This window comes from Felis catus, chromosome B3 (genome assembly GCF_018350175.1).
Source record: "Felis catus isolate Fca126 chromosome B3, F.catus_Fca126_mat1.0, whole genome shotgun sequence".
In the NCBI taxonomy this organism is placed as follows: domain Eukaryota; kingdom Metazoa; phylum Chordata; class Mammalia; order Carnivora; family Felidae; genus Felis; species Felis catus.
The window spans coordinates 53,752,042-53,775,932 of NC_058373.1; the positions used below are offsets into that span (position 1 = coordinate 53,752,042).

The 23,891-nt window shown below is 41.3% G+C and overlaps 1 protein-coding gene across 1 annotated transcript in view; it reads right to left on the reverse strand.

Moving 5' to 3' along the window:
• Window positions 1–198: 198 nt before the first annotated feature.
• Window positions 199–23,891, reverse strand: part of SLC27A2 (solute carrier family 27 member 2) — a 43,920-nt gene continuing 20,227 nt past the window's right edge. The window contains exons 5-10 of the mRNA XM_003987149.5: window positions 14,011–14,205; window positions 10,097–10,187; window positions 7,740–7,938; window positions 6,142–6,239; window positions 1,833–1,963; window positions 199–659 (exon numbers count right to left, since the gene is read on the reverse strand). Of these exons, the coding sequence (XP_003987198.2) occupies window positions 483–659; window positions 1,833–1,963; window positions 6,142–6,239; window positions 7,740–7,938; window positions 10,097–10,187; window positions 14,011–14,205 (891 nt within the window). The 3' untranslated portion in view covers window positions 199–482. The remainder of the gene's footprint in view (window positions 660–1,832; window positions 1,964–6,141; window positions 6,240–7,739; window positions 7,939–10,096; window positions 10,188–14,010; window positions 14,206–23,891) is intronic.

The following is a 23,891-nucleotide window of genomic DNA, read 5'->3' on the forward strand; positions in this document are numbered from 1 at the left end:
GCTGAACTGTTCATTGGTGTTCATTGGAGTTCATTGGTGTTGCATCCCCCTCACCTTTCAATTTCTTGCCTTTTTTTTTTTTAAACCTAGGATGCCATTATCATTATGAGTAGGACACCTATGAAAAGATGCCAATGAGGCTCTTAGGCTCAGGATTTGCATTTAGAGTAAAATCAGGAAAGAGACAATGCCATCTCATATGTTAGCATTCATCTATTTTATTACATATTTAAAAAATAATGCACCCTCTAACAAGCTTAGTCTGCAAATACAAACAGTAGGTGCAAACTGAAAACTAATCATCTCTAAATATTTTCACGTGCAACGGCTCGGGTATAATTTTTAAAAGTCTCCCGTTATTGGAATGCATAAAAAATGGCATGTTACAATCTTCAATCAAATTAAGGTTGGATTATATCAAGTGGTTGCACTAGGTCCTTTTAATTTCTTTCTGGAAATATGAGTTATCCTCCTAGGAATATTCAGAGTTTCAGAGTTTTATCATTTATGGCATTGTAAATGTCCTCAGTCATAGGCACATACATTTCTGCTTTGTCATCCAAGAAATATAAGGCATCTTTGATGACTGCAGGATTAAAGCCCTCCTCCACGAGGGTCACTTTGCGGTGTTTAAAAGTTCCAGTGATCTCAATGGTGTCCTGGAAAACATCAAACAATCCACACTGTTGCAGTGTTTTGTGAACAGATTAGGGTTCGGGCAAACGGCAGAGGGTGGGGTGTCTGGTAGCTCTGGCTCCTGAGAGAGATTGGGGAAGCTAGTTCAATACCTCCTGTTTACAGAAGCTCCACTAGGGGGCCCTTTGTGCAGGTAGCTTTTCATTCCTCTGAGGCTTTAAGATCACCTGTGGGGAGGGAGGGGCTGTGGAGGGTGAAATGCAGAGCAGAGCAGGGGTGCCTAGGTGGCTTAGTCGGTTAAGTGTCTGACTCTTGATTTTGGCTCGGATCATCTCATGGTTCATGAGTTTGAGCCCCACATCTGGCTTTGCACTGCAGGCATGGAGCCTGCTTGGGATTCTCTCCCTCTACCCCTCCCCTGCAGGGCAGTCTGTTGCTTAGTGAGCTTCCGGTTTTACTAAAATATCCAGATTTAGGGTGGGGTGGGGTTAGGGATCATCTACACACAGACCACTCTATTTTCTCAGCCTGTTTGTCCACTAGGCTGAAGCTTTTTTCCTTCAATTGACAGGTGATGGATGATCTGAGCGTATTTCAATTTTCATGTCTCTCCACCATCTCATTATAAATGTCCATGCTTTATGAACATCAACAGAAATAACATACAACTTCCACAATAGCTGGTAGCCTAACATTTCTTTTCTCAAGTCTTCAACTACAGAATCATATTGCTCAGAGTCCAAAAGTGAGAGAATGTTAGGCTAACATGGATTAATGTTTGCGAAAAAACACATCCCTCTAGTGGTGATAGTTAAACATTTGACAGCTCCAACTGGCTAATGCTTCCCAACTAAGTTTCACACCGTAGGAAGGTGTAGAGCTTCAGTGGATTTTTCCATCCTTTAAAACTGGAAACATTTTAAGTATCTGTCATACTTCATCAAACCATAGACTTTGTGAGTTATTTGCTAATACTACTGCTGAATGATCTGGTCTGTCATTTTAGGGAAAGGGGGATCAGGATTTGGCTTCTGCTAGCTCTATTTTCTGATACTTCTGCTTCCTTGTGGAGCTTCCTGGCAAGGGTAGTGACAATCTGGCCAATATGGTCACCGCGGTAGAAGGGAGTTGTTCCCTAAGACGCAGTGGTCTCCAAGAGAGAGAGGATAATTGAACTCAACAACAAGAAGTCTCACCTGTATTCTTAGAAACCGGGGCCTTGCATAACTGGGCAGGTAATCGACAACATGGTTAAAGAGTTTTTTTCCATCAAATTCGTGGTTTTCCTTCATTTTGATAGAGGCCATGCCAATTCGACCCTCATGACCTAGAAATAAAGAGAAAAAATTAGACGTGTTAATACTACTTATGATGTTCTCCTAGTTCAAAGTGGGCTGAGAACATTGACATGGGTTTCTTTTGGATAGTCGGAATTTTTATTTCAGGTATATGTGGAAGTTATTCTAAAGTGACTATAACAACAATAACAAGAGATATACGCTGATTAAATCTTCATTATATGCCAGACCCTATACTAAGTGTGTTTTATGGACTATTTCATTCAACCCTCACAACAACCTTCTGAAAAGGTATAAATATGATCTCCATTTTACAGATGAAAAGTACTAAGGCTTAAAGATATAGTACGAGACTTGTTCAAGTTCACACAGCAAACAATAGACAAAGTCGGAAACCAGATTGAGGCAATCAACGGTCACCCTTCTCAGCAGCCTAAATGAAAACACCAGAGTAGAAAACAGGCCCTACTGGTGGCTGAGGGAATTTTTTTTTTTTTTTTTTTTTTGGACTCCAGTGAGAAGTCCTTGTTCCACAGTCATGAACAATTGGGCTCGGGTTGTTCTTTAGGGTGTAGTGTCAGGTCTGTTGTGCGTCCAGACACAAATACCACCTTTGAGATTTTGCCTTTCTGCATTTCAGAGAAGCTGGGGGTCAGGAGGGTGATGGGAGGTGCAAAGGCAAGCGGCTGTGGGCCCTCCCATTGATGAGCTATATTCCCCAAGGCTGTGTCTCCACAGAGACCAGGATCCAGCAGCTCCTTCCTGTCTGGGCAGCAAGGTAAGTGGGGAGGAGTTAAGCACAATGACTACACTGTTTTCTTGTAAAGACAGCAATAATTAGGTATTAATACATCTTTTGCCTGATCCAGCAGACTGGGTGGGAGTTGAGATCCATTGAGATCCACTTCGCTGAACTACCTAGCTGTAATCAGAGAGGGGAAGGGGCCGCCTTGTGCCCTTTGTCACCTGGGCCCCAGCTTTTGAAACCTCTCCCATGGTGATTGTGTGTTTACCTGTGGCTCCAAAGAAGGCAGGAAACAAGAGGAAACATTAAGAGAAAGGAAATGCACGCCTCTACGATTTGCCTCATATCTGAAGGAGGGAGACAGGGCACAGGACCCTCTTTCTCTAGGGGTCCCTGGTAGTTTGCTCAAAAGCAACCATCTTAGGAATCTCCAATGTCTCCAATAAGCTTCTTTTCCAATCAAGGCAGAGGCTGATGCAACAGAAATCTTCAGCACTGACTGGCTCCTTGCCTCTTGCTCTGACAGAGACAATGCCCAACTGAGAGACGAATAGGCCTATTGAGTCTCAGATCTCTGCCCCAGTTCCCAGGGGTTGGTTTGGGGCTAGTTTAGCTCCGGGGGGGAGGTTCCAGTTTACAACTGTTCTGGCCAGAGTTTCTCTAGCGCTGCACTGTCCAGTATGGTAGCCACTGGTTTCATTTGGCTATCAAAATTAATTCTAAAAACACAAACTAAAAAAAAATTCAATTCCTCAGTTGTACTAGCCACAATTTCAAGTCCTTAATAGCCATGTAGTGGTTATTGGCTACCATAGTGGAGAGTGCACATATAGAACATTTGCATCACTGCAGAAAGTTCTGTTGAGAACAAAAAGTTCTAGAGAGTAGTTGGGAAGTTCTGGTGTGACATCTAATAACAGTCAACTGGGCTTACACTTTGGTGTACCTTCCTGGTCCAAAGCTGAGATCTGTGAAGGCCTTGCTGAGCCCTTTGATACTGAAATTCACCCTGGTAGATTGCCTTCTAGATAGACCTGCCACATTTCTGGGCTGCAGCAAGGCTGGCCGTGTGCCTGTCAGGCCAGCCAGCAGCTGGCATGGCATCGAGAATCACAGAATCTAAAAGCTGAGAGACACTTCTCAGTTTATCTTTAATCTTTTTTTTCTTCCATCTTATTTGAGAGGGAGAGAGAGAGAGAGAGAGAGGGAGCGAGCAAGCAGGGGAGGGGCAGAGGGAGAGAGAGAGAATTTCAAACAGGTTCCATGCTCAGTGCAGACCCTGACTCAGGGCTCCATCCCAGGACCCTAAGATCATGAGCTGAGCCAAAATCCAGAGTTGGATGCTCAACTGACTGAGCCACCAAGGTGCCCCTATCTCTAATATTTCAATGCAGCAAGAATTCTCACAGGATCTTGAGTAGACATCCAGCCTCTCTACACGCCCCGGCTGGTGGGCCATTCCCCACCTCAGGAGATAGACTTTTGTGTTGTTAATCTCTCTGATTATAGGAGACATCTCAGGCTAAAATTTGCTCCCTGGTCATTTCAATCCCTTGGCCCTCGGTCTGCTCGCTGTGGGTATGGCAAGCACACCTGCTCCTTGTTCTACTTTGACTGCCTTCCAACCATGTGAAAACCATTAATCTCCTTTTTGTTCTAGATCGTTGACTCCCAAACCTTACTGGTTGTTAGAGTCACCTGGGGACTAAAAGAAGACATGAAGTGTCTGAGTCCCAAACCCCAGAGGTTCTGATCCATTATATCTAGGCTTTAAACACTCTCCCAGACTGAATCACTGTACTCTACACCTGAGACTAATATTGCACTGCAGGTTAATTAATTTGAATTTCAATAACTTAAAAAAAATGAAAGTTTCCCAGATGATTCTGATGATTGGTCAGACGAGGCTTCAGTGCTTCTCAAAATTTAGTATCTTCTAAAAATTTGTGGTAACACACACATAGCATAAAATTCATCATCTTAACCATTTTAAAGTGCCCAATTCAGTGGTATTTGATACATTCACAATGTTGTGTAACTATCACCATTATCTAGTTCTAGAACATTTTCATCACCCCCAAGTCAAACTTCATTGCTTTTAAGAATCACTGGATGGCTTGTTAAAACACAGGTCCCTGGGCCCCACCCCAGAGATTCTGATTCAGTAAGGGTTGGGGTTGGCCTGAGAAGTCATGTTTCACAAGCTCCCCAGTGGTTCTGGGCCAGGGGCCCCACTCTGAAGAGCAGTGGACTCGATCCTTCCAATCCATTCCCCCAGATTCTCTCACCTTCGCATACACATTCTTTTGTGTTGCTACCTAAATCCAGCATTTAGAGGTGCACACAACACGCCAGGTGGGGTCTGTGAGAGCCCCGCGCAGTGTGATGACTGACAACCTTGCCATGGGCTCTTGTGTTAATTCAGCCCACGTTCCAGCATGAGCAGTGTGCACTCAGGTCACGCTCTGTGACCTGAGATGTGGCTGCACTTCCTATCATATCATTGCCGTTGTGCTGGAGAGGAACAGGGAAGAGAAAATCTCAAATATTCTTAAAAAAAAAAAAAAAAAGACAGCACAAAGTTATGTGAAACCACCACAGCTTAGGAAAGAGAGACTCTTGGATTTCTATTTTGAATATAGGTGAGAATCCCAAATACTGAGTTCTGGGGGAATACTAATATCCCTAGCACCTTAGAGTTGTACAGTGACTTGGAAGTTTTAATTCTCTCTCATCTATATAATTAAAACGATTTCTTCCAATGACAGCACTCATGTATACATCTGGTAGGTGTATGTTTAGTGTTTACATAATTGAAGCGAATGAGTTCTCTTAACAATCTCAACGTCAGGGCTGATATTACCCCTAATTTTAGTGATTTGTCTGAAGTCAAACAGCCCCAGGTACTGGAGCCAAGGACCCAAAGTCAGACCTCAGCTCTCCCCACTCTGCTGGCAGAGGCAGATCTGCAGATGAAGGCTTGGTGACACCACTCTGTGTGATGATTCTGAAACTCACTGGGGTGAGCTGGGGTCAAGGATCTGTTTTAAAAGAAGTCTGGACAAAGGCAGCTCCTTTTCAGTTTTTTCTCCTAGCAAATATACTTGCTGTTACTTGTGATACTCGGTTCCGAGGCCAAGATACCATTTCCCAGCTATCAAGCCTGACACGTCTTTTCTCGAGGCATGCCAAATGTAGCATGGGACCCTGCATCTTGCAGAGATCTGGCTTGCCTGAGAGCCCAAGAACAGCTGGGGAGGTGAGCCACAGAGGAAGGCCAAGTTCAGATGTGCTGAGTTGGCTGATTTATAATGGAATATGAACCAGACATCAGCCCCTTACTCCCAGGTGGCTGAAAGAGACTGGTTCTCCAGCAGGGAGGCAGAAGTGATGACAAACTTTGCCATGGGGTTAAAATGATGTTCAGTTACTGTATAGGTTTATGCAGAGACTTATGTGTACCTGGCACACACACTCCATAAACGTTTACTTCCTGGACAAAATCAACCAGTCCTACGATATCAGCGACTTCAGTGGTGGCCACATTTTCCCCTTTCCAGCTGGAAGAAAAGGCAAGGTTAGCAGAGGTTACTGGTGGTCCCTGGCCCACGGTTCCATGGCAGAGCACGCATCTCTTCTAGGCCCTGCAAGGTGTCTGCATTTGTTTTCCCATCTCTGCTCTCAAATCCCCTGGAACTTAGTCACAGGAGAGGCATTCTGCTTGAGAAACAAAAGACAAAGGCATAGACAAAGGCATTTAAATAATAAAATGTGGAATTCCAATCTCACCACATGAAACACGATACAAAGAATGTTCTAATGTTGAAATACAGGTTGGCCTAAGAAAGGTACTGGAAATCAAGAACAAATCTCAATAACTTTTTGTTGTGTTTAGGTCTCCCACTTTTCTCACTCACTAACTTTGGTTGGTTTCATACCTGTATTTCAGGGTCTCATGGCAATGAGAAAGCTTTGAGTAGCAAATAAAATACCATGCTTTATTTACAGGGAGATTATAACGTTAGTGCCCAACCTACACTCGTCTACTTAATAAGGCTTTAAAATTTGTCTACATTTAAAAATTCTTTAGATCTCCTGGAAGTATCTTTTTAGTAACATGAAGGTTGCATAAAATCATGGTATGGATCCTGAGTCATGGAATACTCCAAAGACGGAAGGAACACTCTGGATCATTGGGACCTTCATTTCATGGGTGAAAAAGGTTACCAGCCTTGACAGCACAGCTGGCCAGGAGTAGGGGTGAGCCTAGGAGCTCAGGTCTCCTCATTTGTATTCTTGCTCTGCCTACTACAGCCAGACAACTTCCATCCCTTCCGCATGCATTCACGCAAAAGTATTTATGTGTGTCAAGCACTGTGCTAGGTGCTGGGGAGTGAACCAGCAGACACAAGGCCTGGCTTCAGGGAGCTTGCACAGGAGGGAAGTTGATTAAACCAAAGTGTCATGAGAGGACCATGAGAGAAGCTGGAGGACCATGCTGTTGTTGGGAATTAGTTTCATGGTCTTATTATAATGACTTTCAAATTTCATGGTGCTGACTTGGGTTTCTGTGGGAATGGTTAGGGATGGAGAGTGGGAGGGAGGTGAATAGTGGATTTCAGAACCCCTCACTTCCTCTTCAGCTAGATCAGCTCCGTATTAGCTTGCATTTGATTTTATCTGAAGAAAAGCCCCACGACTGGAAATAGTGTGAAACCCTGGGCTATCCTAGGGGTGACTGGTAACAACTGAGGATAAATGAGAGAAACTGGATACACTGTTAGTTAGGCTCCAAAAATCAGGCACAGGTTTTCTGCCTATTTCTCAACTGGTGTTGCTCAACTAACTTATCTGTGCATTGCAGGAGTGACACTTGTAGGAAGAGTGACACTTCCTGTGGTTTGCTCCTTATTTTCTGGGAATATAGAAGTTTGGATGGACATGCCAAAGAGATAGAGGGAAATGGGGCACTGCAGCCAAAGTGGAATGCAGTTCCAATTTAGGAGTAAGCCAAATTGTGCATGTGTTTGTTTTTGACTCAATAACTCAAAGAAACCAACCGGAAAGTATCTCCAACTCTGTCATGAAAGTAGATGAAATTTTCATGGTCAATCATTAAGAGATCTCCACTATTGAAATAGAGGTCTCCTTTCTTAAAGACATCTCTCAGTTTTTTCTTCTCCGTCTGAGCACTTCCTCCAGCGTAGCCACTAAAGGGTGTGAGTTGTGTGATTCTGCAAATAAAGAGTCCAACTTCGCCTAAGACAGAAGAAAGTAAATTGTTATTTTATGTGATAGCAGTAGGCAAATTTTATTACTAACATTCTCATAAAACTGTTGCCATACACTCAAAAGTGGACATCTTAAAACATGGCCCCTAAATCGACAAATATCATTTTTTAACCTTACAGAGGCTAGTACTAAACCTGTCTTCAACAATGAAAAAATTAAAGACTTTCTTTTATTTTTTTTATTTTTTTTTATTTTTTATTTTTTAAAATTTTTTTTTCAATGTTTATTTATTTTTGGGACAGAGAGAGACAGAGCATGAACAGGTGAGGGGCAGAGAGAGAGGGAGACACAGAATCGGAAACAGGCTCCAGGCTCTGAGCCATCAGCCCAGAGCCCGACGCGGGGCTCGAACTCCCGGACCGCGAGATCGTGACCTGGCTGAAGTCGGACGCTAAACCGACTGTGCCACCCAGGTGCCCCTAAAGACTTTCTTTGTAATTAAAATACACTCAGAAAAATGTAATGCAATGTTATTCAAGTTGCATTTTCAGTTACCCCTCTCCACTCCTCCTTTTTTTAAAGTAGGCTCCACACTCAGTGTGGAATTCATGACATTGAGATCAAGACCTGACCTGCAATCAAGAGTCGACTGAGCCTCCCAGGTACCCCTTCAGTTACCTTTATTATAAATCATTTATAAAGCTGATAAAACATTGATTTCATTTTCTATGTATGGTAGCAACATTTACATGCTTATCATTTCAATAATTTGCATATATTAGTAAGAATCAGTTTCTGAACTTACAAATGGAAGATATTTTCTCCTTTACCTCAATCTTTAATTTTCCACAACCTAAGACAACTCACAAGTGAGATATCCCCATCATTCCATCTTAATTTTATAGCATTTCCAAGACACAAACTTATAAAATTCTCTTTCAATCTGTTTTGATTGACTATATGCATAGATTTTCCAAATACTAGATCTTGAACTTCCATATATATTTGTTAGTAAAGTTGATATTAAATTCTCTGTAAAGCAACTGTGTTCAAAATAATTTTTATCCCACTTTACAGAAAATATGTTTATCCCTCATCTAAGCCTAAATCCTGCCAATGGACATTGCTCCAGTTATTAAATTAGCCCTGGGCTGAAATTAGCATATAAGGTTTTTTTCCAAACTACTCCCAGATTTTAAAATTTGTGATAGGGGTGCCTGGGTGGCTCAGTTGGTTAAGTGTCTGACTCTTGATTTCAGCTCAGGTCATGATCCCAGGCTCGTGGGATCGAGCCCCGTGTCATGGGATTGAGCCCTGCGTTGGGGCAGAGCCTGTTTGGGATTCTCTCTCTCTCCCTCTCTCTCTGCCCCTCCCTTGCTTGCATTCCTCCCCCTCCCAAATAAATAAACTTAAAAAAAAGATAAAAAAATGAACAGGGGGTTTTGAAACAGGTAGGGTATGTCTGAATTCAGATATATGGTAGAGTGGGAGCGACAGAGGTCATGAGAATTTTCAGTTAGCAACTTTGCATTTTTCACTCCTGGAGAGAAATGTTAAAAAATGCCCAGCTTTGGAGCAAAATAACACAACGATAAGAAGTGGTGAATGCTAAAGAACAAAAAACAAAGAAACCAAAAACCGAACTAACCAAACAAAACTGTTGCCATACAATCCATTGGCAACAAGCTAGCTGAAGGAAGTGTCACTATCCGTGCACGTGTATGTCCATATACATCCTATACATACATATAGACCATACATACAAAGTACAGTATCCCATGTGGCCACACACTTGTAATTCTAAAAATGCTAGTATTTTATGGAATAATGATTTACACACATACTTGGACAAATGCACAGTAGTCTAAGCTTGAAGGTAGACCTTGTAAAGCTAACTATAGCTTTGCAACCATGATTACATATCCCTTTCCTCAAAACACTTACCTCATAATTAAGAAGTTAAGCTAGGCTTCAAAGTATAATTATGTTACATGTAGTGGTAAATTAGTATCTTTTGGAATTTCTGTAACTATTTCTGAGGGTACTTAAAATAAACCTCTTTTATCCCCCCACTCTAAAATTTTTTTTACCATATATTCATTTTAGCAATGATATGCTAGTTCTTAACAGTTACTTGATCAAGTTAAGAAAGGGCACAGGTTAGCTGAGCAAAAATCTACTGTACCTTTGGGAACTCGGATGCAATATCCATTTCCATCTCGGACAGGTTCATCTTTCTCCACATCATATTTAATCAGCTCATAAGTTATGACTTTCTAGCAAAATTAACACATATCATTTTAAATACAAATTCCTTCACATTTTTTCCTTTTTATTGTGGTACAGCATACGTGAAGTACAAAAAGTACATTATCTTTAGTGTCCAGCTTGATAAAATTACATATGGACACATCCATGTAACTACCACCCAGACCAAGAAATAAAACATTTCCAGTACTGTAAAAACTTTCCCTTTGCCCCCTTTCTTTCAAGGTAAACACTATTCTGACTTACCACCATCAATTAGTCTTAAAAAATTTTTTTTTTAATTTGTATTTATTTTGAGAGAAAGAGAGATAGAGAGTGAGTAGGGGAGGGGTAGAGAGCTGTCAACACAGAGCCAGACATGGGGCTTGAACTCATGAACTGCGAGATCATGACCTGAGCCAAAGTCAGATGCTTAACTGACTGAGCCATCCAGGTGCCCCACCATCAATTAGTCTTACACTTGAAATAAATGAAATAAGAAATGAAATACATGCCTTTGTGCTGCTGCTTTCACTGAACATAATACCTGTTACTCATCTAGCCATCTTAATGTTTTTTTTCAGTGGTTTATTTTTTATTGCCATGGAATTTTCCTTGCAGGAATATGCCATAATTGATCTATCCTTCTGTTAACTGGCATCTGGACTGTTTCTAGTTTTAGACTATTAAAAATGATGCTGTTATGAACACTCTCAATACATGTGTTTTGGTGAACATATCACAATGGATTTTAAAAATCCTATATGCCGCTGTTAGATGATTCATGTTTCCATCTGTTCTCCAATATATTTAAGGTTCAATGGTATAATTATTTCATGCCTATGGCTATAAAATTATTAAAACTCTATTATATTTTACATATACATATTTTACATATTTCAATGGCATAAGAATTTAAATGTATGTAGTGCAGTAAGAGTAATCGGTATATTATTTTCTCAACTCTACTAATACTCTCTACTATTACTTTCCCTACTAAATATGACAGGATTTAGAAGTAATGATTAGCCATGATTATTGTGTCCATTTCAAATTTTATATTTAATAGTAGCAAATAACCATTACAAGGCAAGTAGCATTCATAGTCAACAAATGGAGGGCTTGTTTATTTGCAAGAGTATAAAAAATTTGGGGCTGGTAACCAATGTTTCTTTCCACATCAGTTGCAGGGGCATCTTCTTCCCTTTCTGCTTCAGTTAAAAATAACTCCTTGTTTTTTGTTTTGTTTTGTTTTGCTTTTATTTTTTGAGAGAGAGAGAGAGAGAGAGAGAGTGAGCAAGCCAGGGAGAAGGGCAGAGGGAGAGACAGAGAGACAGAGAGACAGAGAGAGAGAGAGAGAGAGAGAGAGAGAATCTTAAGCAGGCTCCATCCTCATCACAGAGCCTGAGGTGGGGCTCAATCCCATGACCCTGGGATCATAACTTGAGCCAAAATCAAGAGCTGGGTGGGTGCTCAATCAACTGAGACACCCAGGCACCCCTCTTCTTGTTTTAAGTAGAAAAACTGACAATAAAACATGGCAGTCCATGGATGAGGAGCAAAGAAATATATATATATATATATATATATATATATATATATATATATATATATATATATTTTTTTTTTTTTTTTTGGGGGGGGGGGAGAACTATTAATACATAGCACTGACTTCTAAGGTCCTTAGGTTTGGTTTAAAACAAAAGTTTCCTTGAAATTCATCTTCTTGAGGGTCAACAGTAACAACATAGATACCTTGCACCGTGTCTCAACTCAACTTTCTGCCCTTTCTTGTTCTGAACTACATTAGACTTGGGTCTCCAGCGTCTGGGCTTGGTACAAGTAGAACTGAAGCTAACTAGAAAAGACTGACTTTATCAGCAGTGGTTCCAGTAGGGAGTAGAAATTGATTCTTAGTCTGTAGCAGCACTGCCCAGTAGAGTTTCTGTGATGATGGAAATGTTCTACATCTGTACTGCTCAACGTGGTAGTCACTAAACCCAGGTGGCTACTGAGCACTTGAAACATGGCTAGTGTGTGTGAAGAACTGAATTGAAAATTCCATTTACATAATTTAAATTTAAATGGCCACACACAGCTAGTGGCTGCCGCACCGTATGGTACAGATGTGGAGGGCAGTGGAGGGACCTGCGTGGCACAGGTGTGGCTGTCAATGTCAGAGTGGTTCCCCAGGCTTGAGAATGCCTCGTGATAAGGCCCGGATGTGAGGAACAGGATGATAATATCACTACAGCTAACAATTATTCAAGACTTTATATGATAGGCCTTGGGCTATGTCCTCTAAGAATTTTTTTCAGAAGTTATTTAATTTAATTCTTTCAATAACCTTTTCCCCTTATGCTAAATACTGAGTTTGGGCCAGGCACTAGGCCCTACATTTTCTCTTTTTTATTTCTGTTTTCCAAACAATGAAATTGAGGCCTAAGGAACATAAATGACTCGCCCAAGGTCACTCAGGATGCAAGGTGCTGAAATTTTATCTCTTGGGGCAGCTCTCTCATGCACATGCATTGCTATCTTTTGTACTCTGCCCATCAGTCCCTGGGGACACATTGCCTGGGAGCTCTGGTGTATCTGTTCACGGCCAGCTGGGCAGGAAGGGCCGCCAGAGGTGTAATGACAACAGCGATGGCTCACGCATGTGGAGGCTCAGCATCTGCTGAATGTTGCTGGAATTCTGAAAAAAGAGGGGATCACCTGGAAGACTTCTCAAAAGCAAAAAAAAAAAAAAAAAATGCAAAGAGACTGTCTAGAGACCCTAGGCCAGAAGTGACTGTGAGGGAAGAGAGACTACCATGTAGCTGGCTTACACATAAGAGATAACCGGTGGAGTTTGCAGGCAAATACAAATGTTCGTAAGATCCTAGAACTGGAGTGCATTCCAGTTCTCTCGAAGGTCTACACAGCAGTTCCTCAGCCCTGGCTTTTGGAAAACACTGATGCCTGGGCCCTGCCTCAGAACTACTAAATCCAAAGCTCAGAGGGTGACACCCTGCACCTGCATACATGAAAAACTCCCCAGGTAACTGTGATTTCACAGTGTGTGGTAAACTTATGGAACTGGCAACCTTCTGGAGTTTGGTCACATACGTGTATAAATGGCATCAGGAAGACTTCACATAAGTTGCAGATAGCAAAGGTGTAATAGGTTGTTATTAAGAGAAATTAAGATTTTTAGGGACGCCTGGGTGGCTCAGTCAGTTAAGTGTCCAGCTCTTGACTTCAGCTCAGGTCACGATCTCCTGGTTCATGAGTTTGAGCCCCACATCGGGCTCTGCACTCACAGCACGCAAATCCTGCTTGAGATTCTCTCTCTCCCTCTCTCTTTGTCCCTCCCCCACTCATGTGCCCTGTTTCTCTCTCTCTCACAATGAAAGGATAAACTGAAAAAAATTTTTGAAAAAAAAAAGAGAAATTAAGATTTTAAAATTAAAGGGTCCTGTCACTTTGTGCTCACTGTCATAGAGAAGGAGCAAATCCTCTCTCTTGGTTACATGGATTGGCCATGGCTCTGATGCAGTAAGAAATAACGTCATCATGACATCTCTTAAGACGTGTCTGCATTGGGGCACCTAGGTGGCTCAGTCAGTTAAGCGTCCAGCTCTTGGTTTCAGCTCATGTCATGATCTCATGATTTCGTGAGCTTAAGTGCTTTATTGGGCTCTGTGCTGGCAGGGCTGAGCCTGCTTGGGATTCTCTCTCTCCCTCTCTCTCTGCCCCTCCCCACTCATGCTGTCTCTGTCTCTCTCAAAATAAATAAATAAACTTAAAAAAAAAGTCTCTTCATTCTGAAAAGTGGCTACATATACTCTCATATTTCAGTGTACTTACTTTCTGTAGGTAGTTTACTCTCCCAACAGCACCAATTTTTCTCGTATAATTCATAAAGCCAATATTGCCTTCAGTGGAAGCGTAGAACTCATAAATGGTAATGTCCCCAAATCTCCTGATGAATTCCCTCCACACATCTCCTCGCAAGCCATTTCCCATTGCCATTCTCACTTTATGGACACGATCATTTGGTTTCTGTGGTAGGAGGAGGAGAGACCGAATTGAAACCTCTCTGAAGCCCGTACTTATACACTAGTGATTGCCTTCATGTTTCTACATATTCATGTTGGTTAGGAATTCACCTTTGTGCACATCTTTTCTGTTACTCACACACATAACACCTCCTCCCCGCCAACACATGCAGTTTAAGCCGCCGGCTGGAACTCTGACTTAATAAGCAGAAGAATTGGCTTCTTTCATTTTGATTTTTAAGAGGCAAGGTGAGATAATTTGATAGAACTAAGTAATGTCAACATTTAATTCACATCCAATCTGAAGCTAGAACAGTGTGCTGACTGTTTTCTTGATGGGGCTGGTGAATCTCAGTGAACTGTCAGAAAGGAGGAAAGATCTGTCGAAGACTGACAATCCGAAGCACAATGTTCACGTGGTGAGGAAGAAGAAAACCGGGAACACAGTGCAAGGAGAGAGGAATGGTTTTCCACAGAGTCATTACTGTGGGGGCCTCAGGGGGCTGGAGAGAAGACTCTTGATCATGTCCTCATTTCACAGATAGACCCAGAGGCAGGTATACAATGAAACTGTCCCAGTGGGATTGGGAAAGGGAAGAGAGAGAGGAAGCTGGCTCCCAGTTGCCTCAGGTGGCCTGGGAGGAACGTGCTTTGCTATAAACACAAATCACAAAGGAAAAGTTGTTTTGAGTGTAAGGAACTGAAAGGACAGCTTGTGTCCCCAAGAGGTGGAGTTAGGACCAGGCTGGTTTCTATGCAACCGCAATCATTTATGAGGCCCCTAAAAATATGTCCAAACAAGCCCAGAGTAACTTAAATGATGTTTTATATTAATAAGGCAATTTATGTCCTCTAGGAGATCAGAGTCTGGTGGTAGAGAAAGGTAAATAAGTATAATTTTAACTTGAAAATTCTGTAACTCTATGACCTTTAACAGAAAACAGAATGGAATGGGTAAGAGTGCTTGGTAACCAGGCTTCCCCTCTCACATCAAGTGTTAATTTCTTTGATCGGATTGCAATTTGCTTACAAGAGCAAATGTTCTGAAGAGCATTTCCTACATTATTTCCTAATTTGTGAAATCATTGTGAAGTTAGTTTGGAGTAAGAGTTCCTCTTTGAAAAAGAACTGTTGGAATAGAGAGGCTGGTCGTTCTCTGATAAGGGGGAGGGCCTTGGGTGTAGCAGTTAAAAACCAAACCAAAACAAACCTTGGACTGATTTTCATGTGAGAGGAGGCAGTAGGTCAGGAGAGAAGTATAGATGGATTTCATTTCTGAGTAGTTCCTTGGTCAAAAGGCCTGACCTCCTTCAGAAGTCCTAACCAGAGAGGTGGACAGATCCTGGTCACTGGTAAAAACTGGGCCCTTGTGTGGCCTTTCTGAGGAGGAAATGTGTAGGGACCAGGGGTCTCATGCTAGTAGTAGTTCCTAACCAGGGTGTTCAGGAGAGTTACCTGAGAAGCCTTCTGAACCTGCATGAACCTTAGACATTATGACTGAGTGGAAACCTACTGTCTTCATCAGCTCCCTAGGTCACTGAATCTATAGATCTTTCTCAATTTATGATGACATTACATCCCAATTAAGTCACCATCCATTAAAATATTATAAGTCAAAAATGCACTTAATTCACCTAACCTACCGAACATTATAGCTTAACCTAACATACCTTAAATGTGTTGGGAACACGTACATCAGCCTACGGAGCTGGGCAAAATTGTCTAACACAAAGCCTGTTTTATAATACGGTGTTGACTATCTCATGTAATTGATTGGATACTGTGAGAAACAGAATGGCTGTGTGGGTATCAGTTGTTCACCCTCGTGATCGTGTGGCTGCCTGGGGGCTGAGGCTCACTGCGGCTGCCCAGTGCCACCAGAGAGTATCGTACCATATATTGCTAGACGGGAAAAGATCAAAATTCAAAACTCAATGTATGGCTTCTACGGAGTGCAGATCACTTTCACACCATTGTAAAGCCAAAAAATCATAGGTCAAACCATTCTAAGTTGGGGACCATCTGTATTTCCTTCTATAACCACCAAGTACCTCTAAGCAGGGAGACCCTACGTCTAGTTTGTCGGGGCCAGTCCTGCTTATGCTGTTGTCCTGATGTGCTTATCAATGACATGCTTTCACTCTCAAGTGTCCCCATCTGGATGGTGAATCGCAGGGGCACTCTTCTAGAAGGCACTATTCCCAGTAAGAATTATCAGCTTTTCAGAGACCACCCTCACCCCCCCACAGTGCTATCCCTCATTCCCCCTCTGGGAAGAAAACATCATAAAATATTTGAAGAATACTGACTTTGGCTTAAAAATAACCTCCAGACCTGGGGCTTACCTGCTCCCAGGCCTGTGTGAGAAGCTCCAAACTAGCATTCCAATGTGTAAACCCAAGACCTTACTAATCCATATGCAGCCTGTAATCACCCTCCTAGTTCCTTTCCTAATGGGTGGTGAACATCTGTCTCCCCCGCTTGGACTGTTAACTCCTCTGAGGCCAAATACATCTCTATATCACCTGCACTGTGTTTTTCCTACAGTCCAATAAAAGAAGGAATAACCTCCACCAGGAAGCCCTCAAGTTCCCTGTCTGACAGGGACTGGGACATCAGGACACCGGCAGGGCCTGGGGCACAGGGGAGCTGCAGGTGCCTGTGGTGCATGGGAAGCAGGCCAGCTTCACAGGTGCAGCTGTCACCTGCGGGTGGCAGTTAGCTGGGTTCAGAGTCACAATACCAACAGCTCAGTTTTCATCATGACCTGAAGGATCTTATTACACCAGCAGGGGATTAAGTCTTTAAGCTGGAAGTGTTTGTGCACACGAAATGAAGGGCCCTGGAGTCTTCTGAGATGTCTGGTTCTCATCTAAGTTTTGCTCACCACTGGTTGAGGGTACTGGGTGTGACTCAAGTCTTCCCTTCCCACAGGAGAAGCAGTGTTTCCTTATCACCAAAGTCACTCCTCAAAGGAGCCGTATTTTAGGTCAAGGGTCACTGGCTCATTTTTTCTTTAACAAGGATCAAACCTTCGATTCCACTTCAGAGGTGAAGGGTCACATGCAAACACACCCTGGGGAGTTAAATCTACACCAGGATTTAATGACCGAAAGGTGAGAGGTCAGGGTGCCCAGAGAGGAATGGAAAGCACCAGGTAAAGATAGTAAACTGAAAACATTTATGGAGGGCTTTACTACTACGTGCCAGGTATTTGACCTTTATTGTCTTACTCATGTTTCTACAGAATCATACCGAAATGTGATAGGTAATAACAGTATTTGCCTCAATTATAATCGAGGAAGCAGAGCCTCAAAACGATTAAAATAATTTGCCAGAGATCACACAGGTAACAACACAGTTGCTCCAAGATTCAAATCCAAATCTATGTGACTTAGAGAGAAGTCTTTCCTTTCATTAAAAAAAAAAAAAAAAAAAAAAAAAGTGGGGCACCCACGTGGTTTAACATTCAACATACTGAAAGGCTTTTAAATGGAGAATGTCACCACCCTGCTTACCTGCCTCCATCCTTTGCATCTATTTTACCATCTGGACGCAGACACCTTCCATTTTTGTAGCTGCTTCCTCTTCTCTCCATTTTCTAAGTTAAATGTTTATTCTGCTATCTTTTGATTCATCACTGTTAGACATTATTTATTGATTTTCTATTGTGCTAGAGGAAGATGAAGCTCTCTATCATCCTCTCCAGTTTTTTCAATATCACAATTATTGGTTAAATCAATTTTCAGTGCTCACATTATTTTGCTCATAATACATTACTGATGAACCAAGGAATATGCCGTGATCAAATTCTTGAGTAAATTGTAATTTTTCCTAGAATTAACTGCCTCCTGCCCCATTGCTTCGTGTTCTTAGTTTCGATTCATAGGTCTTTCTTCACCCCCCCAACAGCCTCGAAATACAATGTTCTTTATGGTGAAATCCACCAGATGCTAGAATTTCCTTTTTCAGACCCTTATGCTTCCTTTTAGCCTTCTGCCCCAGTCCGGACTGGTTACCTTCCAGGCCTGGGAATTCCCTTTGTCTCTCTTTCCTGGCTCCTGGCTCCTCAGCTTTCCTCACTCTCCTGTTTGCATGGAACACTTTCCCTAGTAACTTCCTAAAGGAGAGTGTAGAGGAGGTAATTTATTTTGAGACTTTGAAAGTCTGGAAATACTCTTACTGTACACTTGATTGATAATTTTATTGGATATAGAATTCTAGAGAGGCAATACTTTTTACTTAGAATTTTGAAGGCACTGACCTTCCAGCTTCCAGTCTTGCAGCTAACAGTGTTGATGTTGCCAAGTCAAATGTTATTCTTATAGAATCTTTCCTCTCTCTCTCTTTTTTTTTTTTTTTGGTAGTCTTAAGTTTCATCCTGATGTAGTGTTAAAAGTATTAATTCCACTCATTTTATTGGTACCCCCCTGGCTCTTTCAATCTGTCCTACAGTTTCGGGAAATTTTCTTTCCTTTTTAATTTTTTTTTATCTTAAAATGCTGTATCTCTTCAGCATTCTTTTTATGTACAAATAGGCTGACCATTACTGTTTTCATTTCACTTTTTAAAAATATTAAAGTTCTATTCCTTCTTCATTTTTTCATTAAAGGATAGCTAACATATAATGTTTTATTAGTTTCAGGTGTACAACAAAGTGATTTGAGAATTCCATACATTACTCATGGTTCACAATTACTGACTATATTCCCTATGCTATACTTTTTGCCTCCATGGCTTTTTATAGTTTGAATCTCTTACTCCCCTTCATCTATTTCACTTATACCCTTGTCCCTCTCCCTTCGGACAACCACCAGCTTGGTCTCTGTATTTATGATTCTGTTTTCTGCTTTTTTGTTCATTTAGCTTTTTAGATTCTACATGAGTGGAATCACATGGTATTTGTCTTCCTCTGTCTGACTTATTTCACTTAGCATTATACTCTCTAGGTCCATCCACGTTGCTGCAAATGGCAAGATCTCATTCTTTTTTATAGCTTAGTAATATATATGTATATATATATTATATTATATATGTATATATATATCTATATATATATATATACATATCTCATCTTCTTCATCCCTTTATGAAGTTCTCTTGTATTGCTTCTTTGATAATATCCTCCTCTCCATTTTCCCCATTTTATTTTCCTGATTTTCTATTAATTAGATGTTGGACCTCTTGGATTGATCTTCTATTTTCTTATCGTGCCTCCTCTCACATCCAACACTTTATCTTTTCTCCAACTTCAAGGTTTCTCAAGTTTATCTTCCAAACTTTCTATGAATTAAATAATTTAAATCATATTTTTATTTTCAGGAGGTTTTATTAGTTTTTTTTGTAGCATACTATTCTTGTTTCATGGATAGAATATCTCTTCTAACAGCTCTGAGGATATTAATTATAGGTTTTTGGAAGTTTTCTCCAACTCTTTGAGTTGATGCTGTTTCTTCTATTCTTTTGGTGATACTTCATCCTGGAGGCTTTCCTCGGGTGTCTGCTGATCCTTGACGTCTGTTCATGTTCAGAAGTAAGGCAAATAAAAGATGTTTGAGCAGCTTTGTGTGCAGAGGCAGTGACTATTGCTAAGCGGGCTTCATGGTCCTGTGACAGGGTAGTTCGACCTGAGGATCAGACTTCTCTGTCTCTTGCTTATAGGCATAAATTAGCTACGGAGTTCTAGAAGCTGTGCAGGGAAAGGGAGCTGGCGGTCTCTCTGGTTAATAAGTAGATATTTACTCAGTCTCTATCTTCAGTGCCTCATCCCTGCTGTCTTCCACTGCCCTCATTCCCTCATCCCTGCTGTCCTTAAGGTTCACAGCTCTTCAAGGTCTTCTCAAGAGAATAAACTTCCTGTCTCCTAAAGGGGTGTGAGAGGGGAGCAGAGGTCCAGCTACTTCTTACACAAATTTTCCAAAATCCTCCTATTTTCAAGCCTGAAACCTGATCCTATCTCTAGTTGTATTTGGTGCCTCTGATTTCTCAGGTTTCAGGAAGTCAATTGGCTTCCTTCTTGTTGGTACTGACCTATTGTTAGGTTTCACCTTTCTTAGTATTGTGATTTCAGTGACCTTCATCTTTCAGCTCTCTGTTCTATGTAGTTTCCTGTTGCAATGCCTCTTAGTTTCTAAGAAGTGCAGTTTATATGTCTTTTCCTTGGTCTCCTTGTTTTTGGAAGATTTTCAAGAGGTGAGAAGGCAGAAGGCATTCACCATCTTAAAAAAACAAACTCCTGAGTCCATGATCTTGACAACTAACTTGCTATACTTCAGCCCAGCTCCCTCAGGAGAAAAGAAAGCAGCCACTGGACAGGAATCAAAGGAGGAGCCTCAATTTCTCTGCTTTACCAAAGAGGGCTTTCTCCCTCCAGCATATCTTCCCACTTGTGAAGCCAAAGGGACTGTCTAAAAACACCCTCTCTCCCCATCACTCTTCCATCGAAGGCCCTTTAGTGGTGCTTTGTCATTCACAAGTAAGTCTCACAAAGCAAAGCCCTTGTCACCTGGCCCAGCCAACCAGCCTCGCCTCCCACTACACTGCTTTCAGCTCCCAATATGCCAGACCCTTCCTTCCACTCTGCGTACACTGCTCTGGGTAACCAGAAGCCCTTCTTTAGAAGTGCATGGTTGGAAACCATCTCTGCACCCTTCCAAATTCACCTTCTGGGTAAACTTCTCTGATCCTGCTCTCTTTCCCTCATTTGTTTTTCTGCTTTCTTTCCCTTCCCCCACCCCCTGCCCCTGGCCTGGCCCTGACAGGTCAAACTGGTCGCTCTTCCCTCTGTGCTGCTAAATACCCCTCCATTCTGTTTTCTGTCAGAATGGAGGTGATGCAGGGACAGAGATTTTAGGCTGGGAAAGGACCACAGGGGCTACCTAATTTTGGAAGGAAGGCAGATGATGCTAGGGATTTAACAGTAGGGAAGTAAGTTAGTTGAGTCTATTCAGTGGACTCAGGGTCCTGGTCTGTCTTCTTTCCCCTTCCAAATTTGACAACTTCTATGTGTGGCCCCTGGAACTCTTTTCTGGTTCCATATTCCCTCTCCCCTCTGCTCCTCCCACCCTGGCCACATGCCTAGCAAGCAATACAAAACCTCATTTACACCCATCCTACAGCTTCTACCATCCTACTGGAGTAATATTGAGCTTTAGCAGTATCTTGTTCCACCACATATTTTTCCCCTAAATTACATTGTTTTTTTAAACAACTACACAAACAAAATGGGACATGACAGCTGCACACTGCAGAAAATGAACCAGAGTGGACTTTCATTGTAAACAGGTATGCTGGATGCCAAGTGCCAAATACAACAATGGAAGACAGGTAACATGGTGCAATAATTTTCTACAATCGATAACACCATAAATTCACTAGTCAACAGCTTTGCGAGCCAACTCCCACTCAACCCTACATGAAAGTGATTGACTAGTTTGGATGTCTTCTCTTCTTTCTTCTTTCGTGTCTCTGGGGAAGAATTTTCACTGATTCCTTTGATGATATGTGTGGAGCACCTACTATGAGCTGCACATTCTTTGGTACTGAAGGTAATGATAATAATGGCTACTATTAGTTGATTATTTACTAAGAGCCAGGTACTTTGTACATGCTTTCCGTATACATCATCTCATTTTTGTCTTCACAGCCCCCTATGAAGTAAGTACTATCATTTACCCTGCTGGATGATGGGGAAATGAGAGTTGAACTATCCTACTCAAACAGTAGAATCGGGTTGCAGACTGCCAGTTGCAGAGTCCTGCCTCTTGAGAACTACATTATTGCCTCAGGCTAATGGCTGCCAGTATTTCTCCCTGGTCCTCTGCTCTATCCGAGGAGCTACTGAATATGATTAAGACAAGGGACAAGCCTCCACCACTCCAACGTTGTCTCAGATTCTCCTGATGAGAAATGCTTTGTCTGTGGAGGGATGTCATTTGTTTTATCTGCTCAGCTAAGGCAGGAATTGCCTCCCTGATATCCACTGCTTGGGGGGCCTGGTGGTGTTAGCCCTTCCTGTGACAGCCTATTCTAGGCAGCTCTAAGAGCGAGAAACTTTCTGATTATGTTGATCCAGAGCCTTCCACCAAGTATTCTAGTTTTTATCCACGTTGTTTGAGAAGTCCTTTTGACATAGTCTTTCTTTAAGCTCCCTTTAAAGCCCTAGAATTTGGGTTTTCTATTGTGATCTATTTCTTAAAAAATATGGTTAAATACAATTTCCTATCTTACCCATTTAACCAAAAATATGGTTAAATACAATTTCCTATCTTACCCATTTTAAAATGTACAGTTCAGTGGTACTAAATTCATTCATTATGTTGTGCAACCATCACCACGATTCATTTCCAGAACTCTTTCATCTTGTAAAACTGAAACGCCATACTCATTAAACAATAACTCCCTATTCTCCCCTGCTCCTAGTCCCTGGCAATCCACCATTCTACTTTTTGCCTCTATGATTTTGATTACTCTAAGTACCTTATATATGTTGAATCATACGGTATTTGCCTTTTTGTGATAGGCTGTTTCACTTAATATAATGTCCTCAAGGTACATCCATGTTGTAGCATACTGCAGAATCTCCTTCCTTTTTAAGGCTGAATAATATTCCATTGTATGTACATACCATATTTGGTTTGTCCAAATTTGGCTTGGACCTTTGGGTTACTTCCACATTTTAGTTATTATGAGTAATACTGTTATGAACATGAACATACAAATAATTCTTTGAGACCTTGCTTTCAATTCTTTTGGGTATAGGACCCAGAAATGGAATTGATGGATCATATAGTAATTTTATTTTGAATGTCTTGAGGAATTGCCATGCTGTTTTCACAGGGGCTGCACCAGTTACATCCCACCAATAGGATTCTAATTTCTCCACACCCTCATCAATGCTGGTTGTTCGCTGCTATTTATTTATGTTTTTATAGTAGCCATCATAATGAGAATGAAGTGGAATTTTACTGTAGTTTTGATTTGCATTTCCCTAATAATTAGTGATGTGGAGCATTTTTTTCATATGCTTATTGGCCATTGTACGTCTTCTTTGGAGAGATGTCTATTCAAGTCCTTTGTCTATATTTGAATCAGGTTCTTTATTTGTTATTGAGGTCTAGGAGTTCTCTATATATTCTAAATATTAATATCTCATAAGATATGTTATTTGCAAATATTTTCTCCCATTCTGGTTGCTGCACTTTTACTCTGTTGATAGTGTCTTCTGAGGCAGAATTTTGAAACTTTTATGAAGTCCACTTTGTCTATTTTTTCTTTTGATGCCTATGGCTTTGGTGTCACATTCAAGAAATCAGTGACAAATCCAATGTCATAAAGTTTTATTTCGTGTCTTCTTCCAACAGTTTTATTGTTTTAAGTCTTAAATTTAGGTCTTTTTTTTCCATTTTGAGGTAATTTTTGTATACGGTATTAGGTAAGAGTCCAACTTCATTCTTTTGCATGTGGATATTCAGTTTTCCCAGTGCTATTTATTGAAAAGATTGGCTGTCCTTTCCCCAGTAAATGGTCTTGGCACCCTTGTCAAAAATCATTTGACAACACATATGAGGGCTTATTTCTGGGCTCTTGATTCTATTCCATCAGTTTATATGTCTGTCTTTATGTTGGTACCATATTGTTTTGATTATTATAGGCTTGTAGAAAGTTTTGAAATTAGGAAGTGTAAATTCC